The sequence below is a fragment of the Oncorhynchus clarkii genome, chromosome 16, assembly GCF_045791955.1.
Source record: "Oncorhynchus clarkii lewisi isolate Uvic-CL-2024 chromosome 16, UVic_Ocla_1.0, whole genome shotgun sequence".
Classification (NCBI taxonomy): Eukaryota; Metazoa; Chordata; class Actinopteri; order Salmoniformes; family Salmonidae; genus Oncorhynchus; species Oncorhynchus clarkii.
This window is the reverse complement of record NC_092162.1, coordinates 70,213,737-70,230,885: the sequence shown is the minus strand read 5'-3', so window position 1 is coordinate 70,230,885 and position 17,149 is coordinate 70,213,737. Positions and strand designations below refer to the sequence as shown.

Genomic DNA, 17,149 nt, shown 5'->3' with positions numbered 1-17,149 from the left:
GTGACCATGTTGTTGTGTTTGGCCAACTCTGGATCTGGTGACCATGTTGTTGTGTTTGGCCAACTCTGAATCTGGTGACCATGTTGTTGTTTGGCCAACTCTGGATCTGGTGACCATGTTGTTGTTTGGCCAACTCTGGATCTGGTGTCCATGTTGTTGTGTTTGGCCAACTCTGAATCTGGTGTCCATGTTGTTGTGTTTGGCCAACTCTGGATCTGGTGACCATGTTGTTGTGTTTGGCCAACTCTGGATCTGGTGACCATGTTGTTGTGTTTGGCCAACTCTGAATCTGGTGACCATGTTGTTGTTTGGCCAACTCTGGATCTGGTGACCATGTTGTTGTTTGGCCAACTCTGGATCTGGTGTCCATGTTGTTGTGTTTGGCCAACTCTGAATCTGGTGACCATGTTGTTGTTTGGCCAACTCTGGATCTGGTGACCATGTTGTTGTTTGGCCAACTCTGGATCTGGTGTCCATGTTGTTGTGTTTGGCCAACTCTGAATCTGGTGACCATGTTGTTGTGTTTGGCCAACTCTGAATCTGGTGACCATGTTGTTGTGTTTGGCCAACTCTGGATCTGGTGACCATGTTGTTGTGTTTGGCCAACTCTGAATCTGGTGACCATGTTGTTGTTTGGCCAACTCTGGATCTGGTGACCATGTTGTTGTTTGGCCAACTCTGGATCTGGTGTCCATGTTGTTGTGTTTGGCCAACTCTGAATCTGGTGACCATGTTGTTGTTTGGCCAACTCTGGATCTGGTGACCATGTTGTTGTTTGGCCAACTCTGGATCTGGTGTCCATGTTGTTGTGTTTGGCCAACTCTGAATCTGGTGACCATGTTGTTGTGTTTGGCCAACTCTGAATCTGGTGACCATGTTGTTGTGTTTGGCCAACTCTGAATCTGGTGACCATGTTGTTGTATCTGGCCAACTCTGGATCTGGTGTCCATGTTGTTGTTTGGCCAACTCTGGATCTGGTGACCATGTTGTTGTGTTTGGCCAACTCTGAATCTGGTGTCCATGTTGTTGTGTTTGGCCAACTCTGAATCTGGTGTCCATGTTGTTGTGTTTGGCCAACTCTGAATCTGATGTCCATGTTGTTGTTTGTCCAACTCTGAATCTGGTGTCCATGTTGTTGTTTGTCCAACTCTGAATCTGGTGTCCATGTTGTTGTGTTTGGCCAACTCTGAATCTGGTGTCCATGTTGTTGTGTTTGGCCAACTCTGAATCTGATGTCCATGTTGTTGTTTGTCCAACTCTGAATCTGGTGTCCATGTTGTTGTATCTGGCCAACTCTGAATCTGGTGTCCATGTTGTTGTATTTGGCCAACTCTGGCCAACTCTGGATCTGGTGACCATGTTGTTGTGTTTGGCCAACTCTGAATCTGGTGACCATGTTGTTGTTTGGCCAACTCTGAATCTGGTGTCCATGTTGTTGTGTTTGGCCAACTCTGAATCTGGTGTCCATGTTGTTGTGTTTGGCCAACTCTGGATCTGGTGACCATGTTGTTGTGTTTGGCCAACTCTGGATCTGGTGACCATGTTGTTGTGTTTGGCCAACTCTGAATCTGGTGACCATGTTGTTGTGTTTGGCCAACTCTGAATCTGGTGACCATGTTGTTGTGTTTGGCCAACTCTGAATCTGGTGACCATGTTGTTGTATCTGGCCAACTCTGGATCTGGTGTCCATGTTGTTGTTTGGCCAACTCTGGATCTGGTGACCATGTTGTTGTGTTTGGCCAACTCTGAATCTGGTGTCCATGTTGTTGTGTTTGGCCAACTCTGAATCTGGTGTCCATGTTGTTGTGTTTGGCCAACTCTGAATCTGATGTCCATGTTGTTGTTTGTCCAACTCTGAATCTGGTGTCCATGTTGTTGTTTGTCCAACTCTGAATCTGGTGTCCATGTTGTTGTGTTTGGCCAACTCTGAATCTGGTGTCCATGTTGTTGTGTTTGGCCAACTCTGAATCTGATGTCCATGTTGTTGTTTGTCCAACTCTGAATCTGGTGTCCATGTTGTTGTATCTGGCCAACTCTGAATCTGGTGTCCATGTTGTTGTATTTGGCCAACTCTGGCCAACTCTGGATCTGGTGACCATGTTGTTGTGTTTGGCCAACTCTGAATCTGGTGACCATGTTGTTGTATCTGGCCAACTCTGAATCTGGTGACCATGTTGTTGTATTTGGCCAACTCTGGATCTGGTTACCATGTTGTTGTGTTTGGCCAACTCTGAATCTGATGTCCATGTTGTTGTTTGTCCAACTCTGAATTTGGTGACCATGTTGTTGTATCTGGCCAACTCTGGATCTGGTGACCATGTTGTTGTGTTTGGCCAACACTGAATCTGGTATCCATGTTGTTGTTTGTCCAACTCTGAATCTGGTGTCCATGTTGTTGTATTTGGCCAACTCTGGCCAACTCTGAATCTGGTGACCATGTTGTTGTATCTGGCCAACTCTGAATCTGGTGACCATGTTGTTGTATCTGGCCAACTCTGAATCTGGTGACCATGTTGTTGTATCTGGCCAACACTGAATCTGGTGACCATGTTGTTGTATTTGGCCAACTCTGGCCTGTCTGTCTGTCTGTGGGGGTGGAGGGGTATATGCATAGAAATATAATTATTAAAACAGACATTCCCATCCAAGTCAGTTCTGTGATGGGTGGCCCGGTGGCCATAATGAATGTACCCATGCCAGGAAGTAATATAAAATCATTCTATTTCTATGTGTATAGCTACCGTATGTACGTTCTGTATGCACTAAAGTCTACAGAAGACTCACGCTAGTCTACTCCTATTAGTAAATAGACATATGAGTCAGTCTACAAGGTTCATGCTCATGACTTGACTATATATATATATATATGTACGAACTATCTCAAAAATGTTTTCATCTCAAAGTTTAAAATGGCTCACAATCTCATATTTTCGGGTCCTCCACCAATCAATGTCTTCCTGAGTACTGCTACCGTCCAAACATGATATCCACCGTTACTGTGCCACAGGAAGGAATTAGTGTCCTCTTACACTCCACTGGGCACAGACGTCAATTCCACGTCTAGTCCACATTGCTTCAAAGTAATTTCATTGAAATGACGCGTAAACAACGTTGATTCAACCAGTGTGTGCCCAGTGGGACTCCTCTGTCAGGCTTTCACAGTATGTATATTTTAAGTGCTACAGATCAAATGCTGGAGAAAGGTCCTGTTTATTGTCAGTTGTCCTTGTTAATACCAAGGCAATGTGTTGACACTCCCCTGGAGCTTCTGATTGGTCGGTTTAGTGAACTGTGATTGGCTTTCTGTCCAAGGAAGTAGTCACAGTTTCATCCAATCACACCACGTACATCCCTGATCCATCCAATCGCGTCACGGCGTACATCCATATCGACGGTCCGTACCATCTCAGACCACTATGGGGGTGTCAGAGAAGACAGAACTAATAGACTCAGCCACAGACTTCTTCCTCCTTCCCTTCCCCAGTAACCCTCCCTCCTCATCCATCTCTCCCTGGTCCCCCTCCCCATCGTTGGGGTTCACCTTCCCGTTCAGCCCCTGCCCCAGCTCCTTGGGGTCGATGAAGGCCACGTGTCTTGGGTCAGTGTTGTTGACCAGGTCCTCATGGCTGGGTGTGGCGCTGAGCATGGAGGAGTGGATGGAGTCCTCGTGGTTCTTCTTGGGGCAGCAGAAGCATCGGCAGGGGGTCAGGTACAGGTAGATGAGCACTAGGACCACGCTGGTCAGGCAGCCCACCAGGGTGGTGTAGGCCGTGTTCAGGGCTTCGCCGTTGCCGTTCTCCGTGAAGTTATGCACCTTTGGGAATCGATAGGAATGGAGTTGATTTGAATTGAATTGTTATTTACATTTTTAGTCATTTTTCACTAGTGAATTGAATTGGTTTGAGCTGAATTGAATTGGTTTGAGCTGAATTGAATTGGTTTGAGCTGAATTGAATTGAATTGGTTTGAGCTGAAATATCCCCCAAGGGGAAATTAAGATGTCACAGGATCATTGGACATACAACATTACAACACACAACACGTATACATTATGAAACAGTATCCAACATACCTTGAGCAGCACGTAGAGCGTCTCGTTGAGGGCTTCGCTCACAGCGTAGCATGTGTACGTCCCCGAGTCCTCCGACTTCACCGGACCGATCTGGAGACTACCGTCAGGAAGCACCTTGGCTGTCTGATTAAGCCCTTCCGTCACCACTACATCGCCAGGCATCACCCAGGTCTTAGACAGATCTCTGTGTTTAGTATCACAGCGCAAGATCAGCGTCTGTTCCAGCCAAGCTTCCTCGTCCGCCTCGTAGAACGTACTACAGTTCATGTAGTCTCTGTTCAGGTCGAAGACCCCCACCCTGCTTTTCTGGGACCCGGGGAGATAGCAGCTGTACTCATCTTTAAAGTCCAGGGCTGAGTTGAGCCGGCGGATGTGCCAGTGGGCCAGGAGACTATATAGGCTACAGTCACAGATCAGAGGGTTGTTGTGGAAGTAGAGGCCGTTCTTTATCCAGGCAGGCAGCACCTGCAGCTCCTCAATGGGTGGAACCTATATTAGATTAAAATGTGTATGTCCTCAATGAGTAAATAAATTGTGCAACAATAAAATGTAAAAACTCAATGAACATACAAAGTAATAGATAAAAACACCACTTACAATGTAAAAACATTATATGATGCACCGTCACTAAACATTAGATTAAATTGTGCAAAAAATACAGGTAAAAGATGCTATGCACATGGGTCTTTCTATAAATAATGGGGCCAAATGTGTGACATTGGGATCAAATTTTCAAAAGGGTTTGAAACTAAATATAATGCAGTCCCACATATGTACTTTAATATGCAAATTGGCACATAGCTCCACCTATACAAAAACATAGGCCTAGGATTATACACACATACAATTATCTGTAAAGGTGCCTCAGTTGAGCACTGAATGTTAAACACAGATTCAACCACAAATACCTGGGAGGTTTTCCAATGCCTCGCAAAGAAGGGCACCTATTGGTAGATGGGTAACAATATAAAGAGCAAATACTAAATATCCCTTTGAGCATGGTGAAGTTATTAATTACACTTTGGATGGTGTATCAATACACCCAGTCACTATAAAGATACAGGCGTCCTTCCTAACTCAGTTGCCAGAGAAGAAGGAAACCACTCAGGGATTTCATCATGAAGTCAGTGGTGACTTTAAAACAGTTACAGAGTTTAATGGCTGTGGTAGGAGAAAACTGAGGAGGGATCAACAACATTGTAGTTACTCCACAATACTAACATATTTGACAGAGTCAAAAGAAGGAGGCCTGTACAGACTAAGAATATTCCAAAACATGCATCCTGTTTGCAACAAGGGACTAAAGTAATAATACAAAAAAATGTGAGAAAGCAATTCACTTTTTGTCTTGAATACAAAGTGTTATGTTTGGGGCATGTCCAACACAACACATTACTGAGTACCACTCTCCATATTTTCTAGCACCATGTTGGCTGCATCATGTTAAGGGTATGCTTGTAATCATTAAGGACTGGGGAGTTTTTCAGGATAAAAAATAAATGGAATGGAGATAAGCAGAAAAAATCCTAGAGGAAAACCTGGTTCAGTCTGCTCAGATGAATTCATTTTTCAGCAGGACAATAACCTAAAACAGAAGGCCATATCTACACTGGAGTTGCTTACCAGGAAGACAGCGAATGTTCCTGAGTGGCCGAGTTACAGTTTTGACTTAAATCTGCTTGAAAACCTATGGCAAGACCTGAAAATTGTTGTCTAGCAATGATCAACAACCAATTTGACAGAGTTTCAAGAATTTTGAAAAGAATAGTAGGCAAATATTGCACAATCCAGGTGTGGAAAGCTCTTAGAGAATTACCCAGAAACACTCTCAGCTGTATCACTGTCAAAGGTGCTTCTAGAAAGTGTTGATTCAGGGGTGTGAATACCTATGTAAATTAGATATTTCTATATTTAATTTTCAATAAATTTGCAAACATTTCTAAAAACATGTTTTCCCTTTGTCATTATGGGTATGGGGTATTGTGTGTAGATGGGTGAGAAAACAAATGTATTGAATCCATTTTGAATTCACAACACAACAAAATGTGGAATAAGTCAACGGGTAGGGATATTTTCTGATGGCCCTGTACATCCTTTAAGTTTAGGTTCATACAGACATTAGCAAGTCAAACGCAAGGACCTGTAAGGACATTTCAAGCACTTAGGACCTAATATAAACTGAACAACAAAAAGAAACGCAACAAGAAACAATTCCAAAGATTTTCACTGAGTTACAGTTCATAGAAGGAAATCAGTCAATTTAAATAAATGCATTAGGCCCACATGACTGGGTAGGGGCGCAGCCATGGGCGGGCCTGGGAGGGCATACCACTTGGGAGCCAGGTCCACCCATTAGGGAGCCAGGCCCAGCCATTCAGAATGAGTTTTTCCCTGCAAAGGGGCTTTATTACAGACAGAAATAGTCCTCAGCAACCCCTCTCCCCCTCCTAGCAGTTCCTGGAGAAGTGAGTATACTCTAACTTTGCCAAAAATGTCCAAAACGGCCCACCCGGTGAAGGAAATGCTCCCTGAGTGAAAGTCTATGAGAAACAGTGACACACTTAGAACGACCTAAAATGATCAAAGAACATATATATTTTGTGTAGTTACCCATTAAATCAAGTGCACATGCACTTATTTTTATGTTTACCTTTATTTAAGTAGGCAAGTCCATCTTGTCCTGACAAAATATCCCGTTTACTACGGGAACGTTATTTTTCCAAAAATGAAAATACTGCCCCCTAGTCACAAAAGGTTAAGAACAAATTCGTACTTTCAATGATGGCCTAGGAACAGTGGGTTAACTGCCTTGTTCAGGGGCAGAACGACAGATTTGTACCTTGTCAGCTCGGGGATTCGAAACGTGCAATTTTTCAGTTACTCGTCCAATGGTCTAACCACTAGGCTCCCCTGCCGCCCCATGTCTTCAGCGGGCATTGCGTATACTCACTTCTTAATCCCCACCATGAGTATCAAAGTAGTATAGTGCAAATCAAATCACATTTATTTATATAGCCCTTCGTACATCAGCTGATATCTCAAAGTGCTGTACAGAAACCCAGCCTAAAACCCCAAAACAGCAAGCAATGCAGGTGTAGAAGCACGGTAACCATTATCCTCGTAACCATTATCCTGTGGTGGTATATGCTGTACCTTATCAATTGATAAAGCTGACGGAACAGATCGGAATGTTTAGTTTAAAATGTTCATCACATTTCAGGGCACCGCGGTAAAGACTTTATGCAAATGTTCCAAAAATGCAATTAGCGGGAAAACACCTTTCTAAAATGGGCCTCACACCCGAGGGGCGGTTTCATGGACAGAGATAGAAATATCAGTTAGAAATGTTGAAAGAGGTGAAATTAAAGATGCCACAACTATCATTGGTTACTAGAATAATGGTTACGAGGATAATGGTTACGAGGATAATGGATACTAGGATAATGGTTATGAGGATAATGGTTACGGGGATAATGGTTACTGGGATAATGGTTACGGGGATAATGGTTACGGGGATAATGGTTACGGGGATAATGGTTACAGGGATAATGGTTACAATGATAATGGTTACGGGGATAATGGTTACTAGGGTAATGGTTAATAGGATAATGGCTACTAGGCTAATGGTTACTAGGATAATGGTTACCAGGGTAATTGTTACTGGGATAATGGTTATGAGGATAATGGTTACAAAGGTAATGGTTGCTAGGGTAATGGTTACGGGGATAATTGTTACTAGGATAATGGCTACAAGGATAATGGTTACTAGGGTAATGGTTACTAGGATAACGGTTACTAGGATAATGTCTTTAACGGCTGCTAGACAATGAAAGGAAGAGAACCAACGGGAGAAAGCATATGATAAAGTCTTCACATGAGATGAGAGTTAGCTAAACAAATGGATTGAGGCAAATAATCATGATATCATTCTGCCAGGTAGACATACTACAGGCTACTTTGTAGTTAACATTTAATAGAGAAGGTTTTTGTGAAAGCCATTTCCATTCAAATGTTATTTTGATGAATTTATTCATACTATTTCATCCTTCCACAATATATAGTCCCGAAACTAATCTAGGGTTGGTACCCAAGCCGGCTGGTCGTTCGTTCTATTGGTTCGGTTGCCAGAGATGCGACCCAGTCGTTCCGTCTTTTTGTTCTGTATCTATGGACGTGACCCAGTCGTTCAGTCTTTTTGTTCTGTATCTATATGGACCCAGTCGTTCGTTTTAAATATTCCTTTGCCATACTGGCTGGCAACATTCTTATCCCTTGCTTGCTAGCCAATTACGGCTAGCTTACAGTCCCATCAAACAGTGCAGACAATAACAACAGTAGCTTCATTTGTTTAAGCTGTTTTCTAGTGACATTTATTTGGATGCATCCATAACAATGAGCTAATGAGGTGCGATTTTGGCCTGGCATAGAAAATGTGCTCTCTCGTCAGGACACTGTTGTTCAGAGGAGCTAGCCAACAACACAGAAAACACAATCACTTCAAACTGAAGCTAGAAAGACTGCAAACTAGCTGCACTTCGTTTCATTTGACCTTTATTCCAATAGACATTTTTTTGTATGTATCCATAAAAATGATGCCTGCTGATTCATGATTACGACCGGCTGAGTAAAGCTGTCTGCCTGTCTGTCTCGTCCCGACTCCCAACATGTTCATTACTATGGGTCAGCTGGAGATCGAATTTGAATACAGAAACAATGTTTCAAATGTCAGAGAGACAGACATGTTTATACAAATCTCCGCTGTTGAAAACTAAATGTTAGTCTAAAAGAAATGTGAGTTAATGTCTAGATGCTTTTTATAGTGGAGATCAAGGTTATAAATTGTCTGACTGGGCTGATGAGACAGTGGATTACGCAGTCAGATGGAACAGAATAAATAGGCATTTTAAACTTCATAGATTTAGCCGGTGGTAACTTGTGGAATAGACACCCGGTGGAATGCGCTTTTAATCAATCAGCATTCAGGATTAGACCCTGCCTTTGTGTAAATAGACTACTTCAAGCCTCTAGGAATTGTTTTAAATTGCAGGTATAATATGGAAACCAGATGTATTTGTCATGTTATTTCATTACCAGATCATATTGTGTATAAATTCACTAGGATATGTCATTTGTTGTCATTATACTTAGAATAATAAATAAGAATAGGGTTTGGTGTTGCGCAATAATATATCCTACACAATTACACACAGTAGACTCTGTGTCTAAATTAAACATATAACATATGAAAACATGAGCTCATTACCTTAATGCTTTCTCTGTTAAACCTCACAAGACCCTGCTGTAAATCAAGCAGACAACAACAGATGATCAACCTCAATTTGTTGGAAATATTAGATCCAAAGTGAATACAGTCACAACTGTCTTCACCGGTGAAAGGAATGAGACAACCAAAACATCATGGACATTCTCAAACACCTTTTTTCCCCCCCTCAGCACGTGGGTTGGAAAACATTAGATCCACGTGGGTTGTAGTGGCAACCGCTGTTTGTCACTTGACTGTCATTCAGAAAATTCCTTCCTGGATCAGATGTTGATGTGTTGATAATATCACGGCATTATTAAACACGCTCAACACCAAACGCGCATCCAATAAATATTATACATGAATTATTGAAGAACTGGGTAAATAACTGGGTAAATAACAGTAACGATTTAAGGTTTTAAGTTACACGGTTAAGGTGACTTTTTTTGGTTAGAAGCATTCGATTTCGCAATCACATACATTATTATTTAATATACATTTTGGGGGATTTGTGTGCCCATGAAAACTCTGTTCACCTGATAACATGAGACACGAAATGTTAAGTAGTTACACTGCATTTCTGAGATCTCTGTACAAAAAAAAACTGTCAGACAGATAGATCCAGGATTCAATGTCTAATTTAACTGATTAATGCTGATTATACTTCCATAAATGCAAGGACAGAAAGTTAAGTTTAATGTCACACGATTTTGGACAAATCCGTCAAGACACCAACCATGAGAAAGTGTTAAACACAGGTTTTTAAATCAATTTGTGAATTGTATTGAATATAGCTATGCTCCCAACTTATATCTTAATGTAATGACATGACAAAAATCGGCAGATTATTAGCAATGAATTGTAAACAGCTGTAACAATTTGTCTAGTGTAGGAAATCCTCACCCTAGTTTATAGAAAGACCCACTTACACTTCACATTATTATTTAATATAGATGTATGAACCTTGATCCTGTTGGAGGAGATGTCCATCAGGCTGAGTTTCTCCAGGCGGGTCTTGTCCTTGACCAGTTCCAGGGGGAAGCGTGAGATCATGTTCTGGGACAGGTAGAGTTTCTGCAGGCTGTGGAGACCCTGGAAGGCTGAGCGGTCAATCTGAGATATACGGTTGTTGTACAGCAACAGCACCTGCAAATAATATGTAAATATGGATTTTGTAATTATGGAAATTGTACATTTTATCAAATAATTCAGCTGGTACTACAGTACCAGTCAAAAAGTTTGGACACACCTACTCATTCAAGTGTTTTTCTTTATTTTTACTATTATCTACATCGTAGAATAATAGTGAAGACACCACAACTATGAAATAACATACGGAATCACGTAGTAACCAAAAAAGTGTTAAACAAATCAAGTAGCCAGCCTTTGCCTTGATGATAGCTTTGCACACTCTTGGCATTATTTCAACCAGCTTCATGAGGAATGGTTTTGAGATTCTTCAAAGTAGCCACCCTTTGCATTGATGACATATTTGCACACTCTTGGCATTCTCTCAACCAGCTTCACCTGGAATGCTTATTCAACAGTCTTGAAGGAGTTCCCACATATGCTGAGCACTTGTTGGCTGCTTTTCCTTTCCTCTGTGGTCCAACTCATCCCAAACCATTTCAACTGGGTTGAGGTCGGGTGATTGTGGAGGCCAGGTCATCTGATGCAGCACACCATCACCACCCCCACACCATCACATCTCCTCCACCATGCTTCACGGTGGGAACCACACATCCGGAGATCATCCATTCACCTACTCTGCATCTTACAAATAGACTGCGGTTGGAACCAAAAATCTCAAAGTTGGACTCTTCAGACCAAAGGGCAGATTTCCACCGGTCTAATGTCTATTGCTTGTGTTTCTTGACCCAAGCAAATCTCTTCTTCTTATTGGTGTCCTTTAGTAGTGGTTTATTTACAACAATTATAATGTATCTTCTGCAGCAGAGGTAACTCTGGGTCTTCCTTTCCTGTGGCTGTCCTCATGAGCGCTTGATCGTTTTTGTGACTAAGCTTGAAGAAATGTTAAAAGTTCATGAAATTTTCCGCATTGACTGACCTTCATGTCTTAAAGTAATGATGGCCTGTCGTTTCTCTTTGCTTATTTGAGCTGTTCTTGACATAATATGGACTTGGTCTTTCACCAAATAGGGCTCTCTTCTGTATACCAACCCTACCTTGTCACAACACAACTGATTGGCTCAAACGCATTAAGAAGGAAATAAATTACTCAAATTAACTTTTAACAAGGCACACCTGTTAATTGAAATGCATTCCAGGTCATGAAACTGGCTGAGAGTGACAAGAGTGTGCAAAGCTGTCATGAAGGCAAAGGGTGGCTATTTTAAAGAATCTCAAGTATAAAATATATTTTGATTTGTTTAACACTTTTTTGGTTACCACATGATTCCATATGTGTTATTTCATAGTTTTGATGTCTTCACTATTATTCTACAATGTAGAATCCTTGAATGAGTATGTGTGTCCAAACTTTTGACTTGTACTGTTTGTAAAAGTCAGAATTGTAAAAAACAAGTATCTCTCTCTGTCTCTTTATCGGGCTCTCTCTCTCTCTCTCTCTCTCTCTGTCTCTCTATCTCTCTCTGTCTCTCTATATCTCTCTCTCTCTCTCTCTCTCTCTCTCTCTCTCACTCTGTCTCTCTCTCTCTATCTCTCTCTGTCTCTCTCTCTCTCTCTGTCTCTCTCTCTATCTACCTCTCTTTGTCTCTCTCTCTCTATCTCTCTCTGTCTCTCTCTCTCTGTCTCTCTCTCTATCTACCTCTCTTTGTCTCTCTATCTCTCTCTGTCTCTCTCTCTATCTACCTCTCTTTGTCTCTCTATTCCTCTCTGTCTCTCTCTCTCTCTCTCTCATTGTCTGTTGTCTCCCCGTCTCTGTCTCTCTCTCTCTCTGTCTGACTCTATCTTTCTTTCACTGTCTCATCTCAGTCTGTCTGTCTCTCTCTCTCTCTGTTTCTCCTTCTCTATCTCTCTCTCTCTCTCTCAATTCAAACGGCTTTATTGGCATGGGAAACATGGGAAACCTGGGAAACATTGCCAAAGCAAGTGAAGCAACAAAAAAAAAGCTACGAAAAAACAAAAACAAAGACAACAACATTAACAGTAAACATTATACACACAAATAGTTCCAAGAGAATAGCAACGTTAAAAATAATAAATTATACTTTTTCTATTAGCAGTTTAAAATGCTACATAAGAGATGTACAGTGGTGTGACAATGTGCTAATAGTAGAATGTAAGAATGACGGGGGGGGGATAAATATAGGTTATATTACATTGGTGTTTCTGACTCACTGGTTGACCTTTTGTTGTGGAAGCAAGTCACACATTTTTCTGCTGGGATTGCACACTGCTGTATTTCACCTAACAGATGGAAGTTTGTCAGAATGTGATTTGTGTTCGAAATTCTTTGTTGGTCTGGGAAATATGTGTCTCTAATTATGATCATATATTTGGCAGAAGGTTAGTAGGTTATCTCTCTCTCTCTCTCACCTCCAGCTGCCCCAACGGTTCGAAGATGAACTCGTCCAGCTGTCGCAGGTCGTTGGAGGACAGGTCCAGGTAGCGCAGGTGTTTGACGTAGACGAAGGCCTCGGAGGAGAGGAAGTGAAGGCCGTTGTGACTGAGTAGGAGGTTGTGGAGTTTGGTGAGTTTCACCGTGGTCCACTCAGCCCTCAGCCGGGAGACGTCGTTGTAGCTGAGGTCCAGGACGGCCGTATAGAGAGGCAGGCCAGTGGGCACTGTGGTCAGGTTCATCTTGGAACAGCTCACGATATTACTGGCACAGATGCAGGTCTTGTGGCAGTTGAGGGTTGAGGCTACCGCCCCAGACGGGTACCAGAGGAGGGCCAGGGAGAGGTAAAAGGCCCATTGAACCTGGACCCTCCTCAGGCTGGGAGAGGGAGAGGGCTCTGGCAGGGCGTCTGCTCTGTGTGGAGGCAACATGCTAGTTGTTGGTGTGTTGTTGTTATTTAAGGAGCACAACTTCCTGTATTATGGTTTTCTTCCTACACAGCATGGAGCAGCAGCTGGCGGAATCCCTGGCATCGCTTAATTGAGGTCTGAAAGAAAAGCAAACCAACTATTGTTGTTGTAAACAGAGACGGCTGTATCAATGCATTCAAATTTTAAAGGTCCAATAGAGCCATATAATATTAATATACAATCATTTCTGGGTAACAATGAAGGACCTTACTGTGATTGTTTTCAATTATAATGGTGTGAAAAATAAACAAAAATAGCTTCTTAGCAAAGAGCAATTTCTCAAGCTAGAATTTTATTAGGACAGTCTGGAGAAGAAAACAGGAAATTAGCTGTTATTGGCAGAGAGGTTTGGAACACTATTTTGTATTGGTCTATTAACTAATTTACTGCCAGGCAGGTCAAATCTCCATCCCACCGAAACAGGCTGAAATCTCAGGTGGTCTTTTCAAACAGCTCTTACACTAAAAAGGGCATTATCATAATTTTCAACGTCAGTTGCCTTTAAAGGGGCAATCTGCAGTTGCTTCCTCCATTCTTTGCTTCTGAATGAATTAAATGTACCCATTGATTCTTGAAGAATATAACTTATGTCTCGTGAGCTTAGTTCAACTGTCATACGCCCCATCAGAACCTAAAATATACGCTTTTTTTTTTCACTCCAATGTTTGTAAACAAAACAAATGTAAACAAAAACACTGTATAGTCTCAAAACATGGTTCAAACTAATAGTGTTGATATCATGGATGGTCAGTCCTTGTATCCGTAGCGCTGTCTATCCGTTTGAGAGTGGTTACATTTCTCCAGCCCCAATCCCTCAGCTTTTTTACCCGAAACAAGGGGGAAGAAAAAACGTTTTGTTTCAAATGCTGATTGACGCTTTAACAAATCGTTTGTTAGTAATTGTATTAGTTTCTACATGCACAGTGCTGGTGAATTCAATGTTGGATTGCTCCATTCCATTTGATGCAAAAAAACACAGCAATGGATCAATTCATGGAAATGTTGATAAATTATAAATGATGTATCCTACCTTCACGTCAGATCAGATTAAGCCATTTTCTGAAATTAAATCCATCCGCTACCAAATCGGACACGTCTGTTTATAATTTGCACCTCGTTTTAGTCCCTTACAGTAATAGTCTATCCAATGTAAAGACAAGAAGTGGGATGCAGGGCGAAAAGAAGAGAGCGCTGGAGAAATCCTTCCTTGCTCCCAGATCCTGACAACACACTGCTCCGCGCCGCATCCAAAACTCGGTATAAAATTACGCAAGGATAAGATTATGTAGAAATGTAAGAACACATGTCCTTGTTGGACCGGTGGCACTCACCCAACCTGAATTAATGACAGAGATACATTCAACGCCAGGTATTCTGATGATGTATTATGTTCCTGAGGACAAGTGGTCTGGTCAGCCAAGCGACGGCCTTCGATTCCTTACGTCTTCTGCAGCAAACCAGTGCGTTTTCTCTTCATGAGTCGCATTGTCAGCAGCATCTCTGCGAGCTGAGGTGGTGAATCATGGGAGCGCATGAGCAGTCTTGTCTTGCCAGAAGAAATTGTTCGTGTTTTTTTCTTATTCATAATACTCCAGTCTGTGTAGTGTCACTGCTACCCACAGCAACTGGCCGACTTTTGTAGACGTCTTTTTTTTCTTACAATACTAGACCAACAATGACTGGTGGCCAACACTCACACTGCGATACTAGTGGTACCCACTCCATAAAATCCATATTTTAACCTACGTATTGTGATAATCGGTTGTTTGATCTATAACCTGTTAGCTCATACGCCCCGCGACCGTGATATATTGGCCTGAAGGCCGAGACAATAAGAAGACACAGTGGCAGAATAAATTCAACCACACCTTTGTTTCATCACAAAACCGGATAGCAACCTCTGTCCAGTGAAGTCCACAAAGCATTTCACATGTACAGTAACATACAGTACATGACCTACAGCCTGGTCAAGCAAGTTAATGTTTCCGATATTTTAGGACCGCTAATCAACTATTGATTTAGAACCACAGTGTTACCGCAAGTCACAAAGAAACCCGGAGCTGCCTCCACTATTCCAGCAGCATTTCAACTTTAACATGTCAACATCATCAAATCACCTCTGCTTAGTCTTAATACAGGGACAACTCAAATATACCCCAAACTATTTAGTGGTTGTTTAATGGTTCTGATTTCTGTGTGTCATGTGTGTGCGTGTGTGCACGTGTTTGTGTGTGCACGTGTTTGTGCAAGTAGAAAAAAACATGTTGACTCACCCTACTTGTGGAGAAACACCAATGCCTTCCTTCTCTCTTTCAAGTTGATGAAATGGTCTGTCACTCTGTCATACAGTACATGCTTTTATTTTTTGTTGTCCTTGGCTACCAGGCTAAAATGCTTGCTCGCTAGTCTAACTTCCATTCATGGGCAACTTCAGCTAGTTAACATTATCCTTCTACATCTAGCTACATATTGAACTAACATCCTCTCAGGCCAGGGGCTCAACAATGTATGAATGAATGGTTGGATCAGAATCACTGCTATAACCATTGGCCAGAACGGGGAAATAAAACCACAAGTCCACATCCCTATTTCCATCCATGGCTAATTTAGGAAAAGGTCCCATTTTGTCTAGCAAGCCACCAGAGAACAACACCACAACGAGATGCAACAATTCTAGTTTTTCTGTCAATGACGTCTGCTCTCAATGGGATTTGATAGGAGTGAAGCCAAATCCAAGATGGCTTCCCTTCACACCTTTTTTTTTTTTGGTGTGCCAGAACCATTCACAGTTGAGCTCAACTCAAGTTAAGCTCAACGCTGATTGGCAAATGTTTCACACTTTCTTTGTCAATGGAGGCCAGATGGTCGCTGGCTGCCCTTGCCTTCAGCGCTACGGGCGGCAACAATGTCATACTCATTTGGACCAGACAGAATCAGATAGATGGCCTACTCATAGAGAGACAGAGGCGCGCTGTTTAACTCGCTCGGATGCTTTCTCCTGTCAAATACATTCAGCCTCTTGCGAATTGAAAGAAAATTATGAAATACAGAGAGAATAAGATATATATATATATTATTTATTTTGGGGGGGGTGGGGGGGAGGGTGGCTTCCCATGGCAACCATGAATACACTCCACTGGGTACCAGACAAGCTACTCTAGTACTAGGCTACAATGACTTACTACTGTATCCTAACCTCACACAGACAAAGAAGACGCTCTTCCTGTCCAGTTCTAAAGAATGAGCGTTAAAGTGACCAGTTCCCTTCCCATAACATGTCCCCTCCCTGGCCAGGATACACTAGTAGAAATGTCATCTTTTCTCAAGATTCATGGGTGCAGAATGAGATGCATCTTCTCCGCATCTTCTATACCCTCGGCTCAGTCTATACAATAGTCTATACCCTCAGCTCAGTTTACACAATAGTCTATACCCTCAGCTCAGTCTATACAATAGTCTATACCCTCAGCTCAGTCTATACAATAGTCTATACACTCAGCTCAGTCTATACAATAGTCTATACACTCAGCTCAGTCTATGCAATAGTCTATACCCTCAGCTCAGTCTATACAATAGTCTATACCCTCAGCTGAGTCTATACAATAGTCTATACACTCAGCTCAGTCTATACAATAGTCTATACACTCAGCTCAGTCTATGCAATGGTCTATACCCTCAGCTCAGTTTATACAATAGTCTATACTCTCAGCTCAGTCTATACCCTCAGCTCAGTCTATACAATAGTCTATATGCTCATCTCAGGTGAGGGTTTTATTTTTATTTTTTACATTTTATTTCACCTT

The 17,149-nt window shown here is 42.0% G+C and overlaps 1 protein-coding gene across 1 annotated transcript; it reads right to left on the bottom strand.

Annotated features, from left to right (window-relative positions):
- Positions 1 to 2,889: 2,889 nt before the first annotated feature.
- Positions 2,890 to 14,733, bottom strand: LOC139367783 (adhesion molecule with Ig-like domain 1). The gene is made up of 5 exons (XM_071106115.1): positions 14,678 to 14,733; positions 12,855 to 13,423; positions 10,299 to 10,481; positions 4,073 to 4,561; positions 2,890 to 3,814 (listed from the first exon to the last, which is right to left on the bottom strand). Exons 2-5 carry the CDS (start codon positions 13,305 to 13,307, stop codon positions 3,407 to 3,409), a joined length of 1,533 nt encoding a protein of 510 aa, XP_070962216.1. The 5' UTR covers positions 13,308 to 13,423; positions 14,678 to 14,733; the 3' UTR covers positions 2,890 to 3,406.
- Positions 14,734 to 17,149: the final 2,416 nt, after the last annotated feature.

Bases quoted from the DNA above. Each gene is read 5' to 3' on its own strand.
- LOC139367783 (XM_071106115.1), bottom strand. From the start codon at position 13,307: ATGTTGCCTCCACACAGAGCAGACGCCCTGCCAGAGCCCTCTCCCTCT. The intron at 10,482-12,854 runs GTGAGAGAGAGA...TATTATTTGCAG, and splicing joins AACCGTTGGGGCAGCTGGAG to GTGCTGTTGCTGTACAACAA. The intron at 3,815-4,072 runs GTATGTTGGATA...CGATTCCCAAAG, and splicing joins CGCTCTACGTGCTGCTCAAG to GTGCATAACTTCACGGAGAA.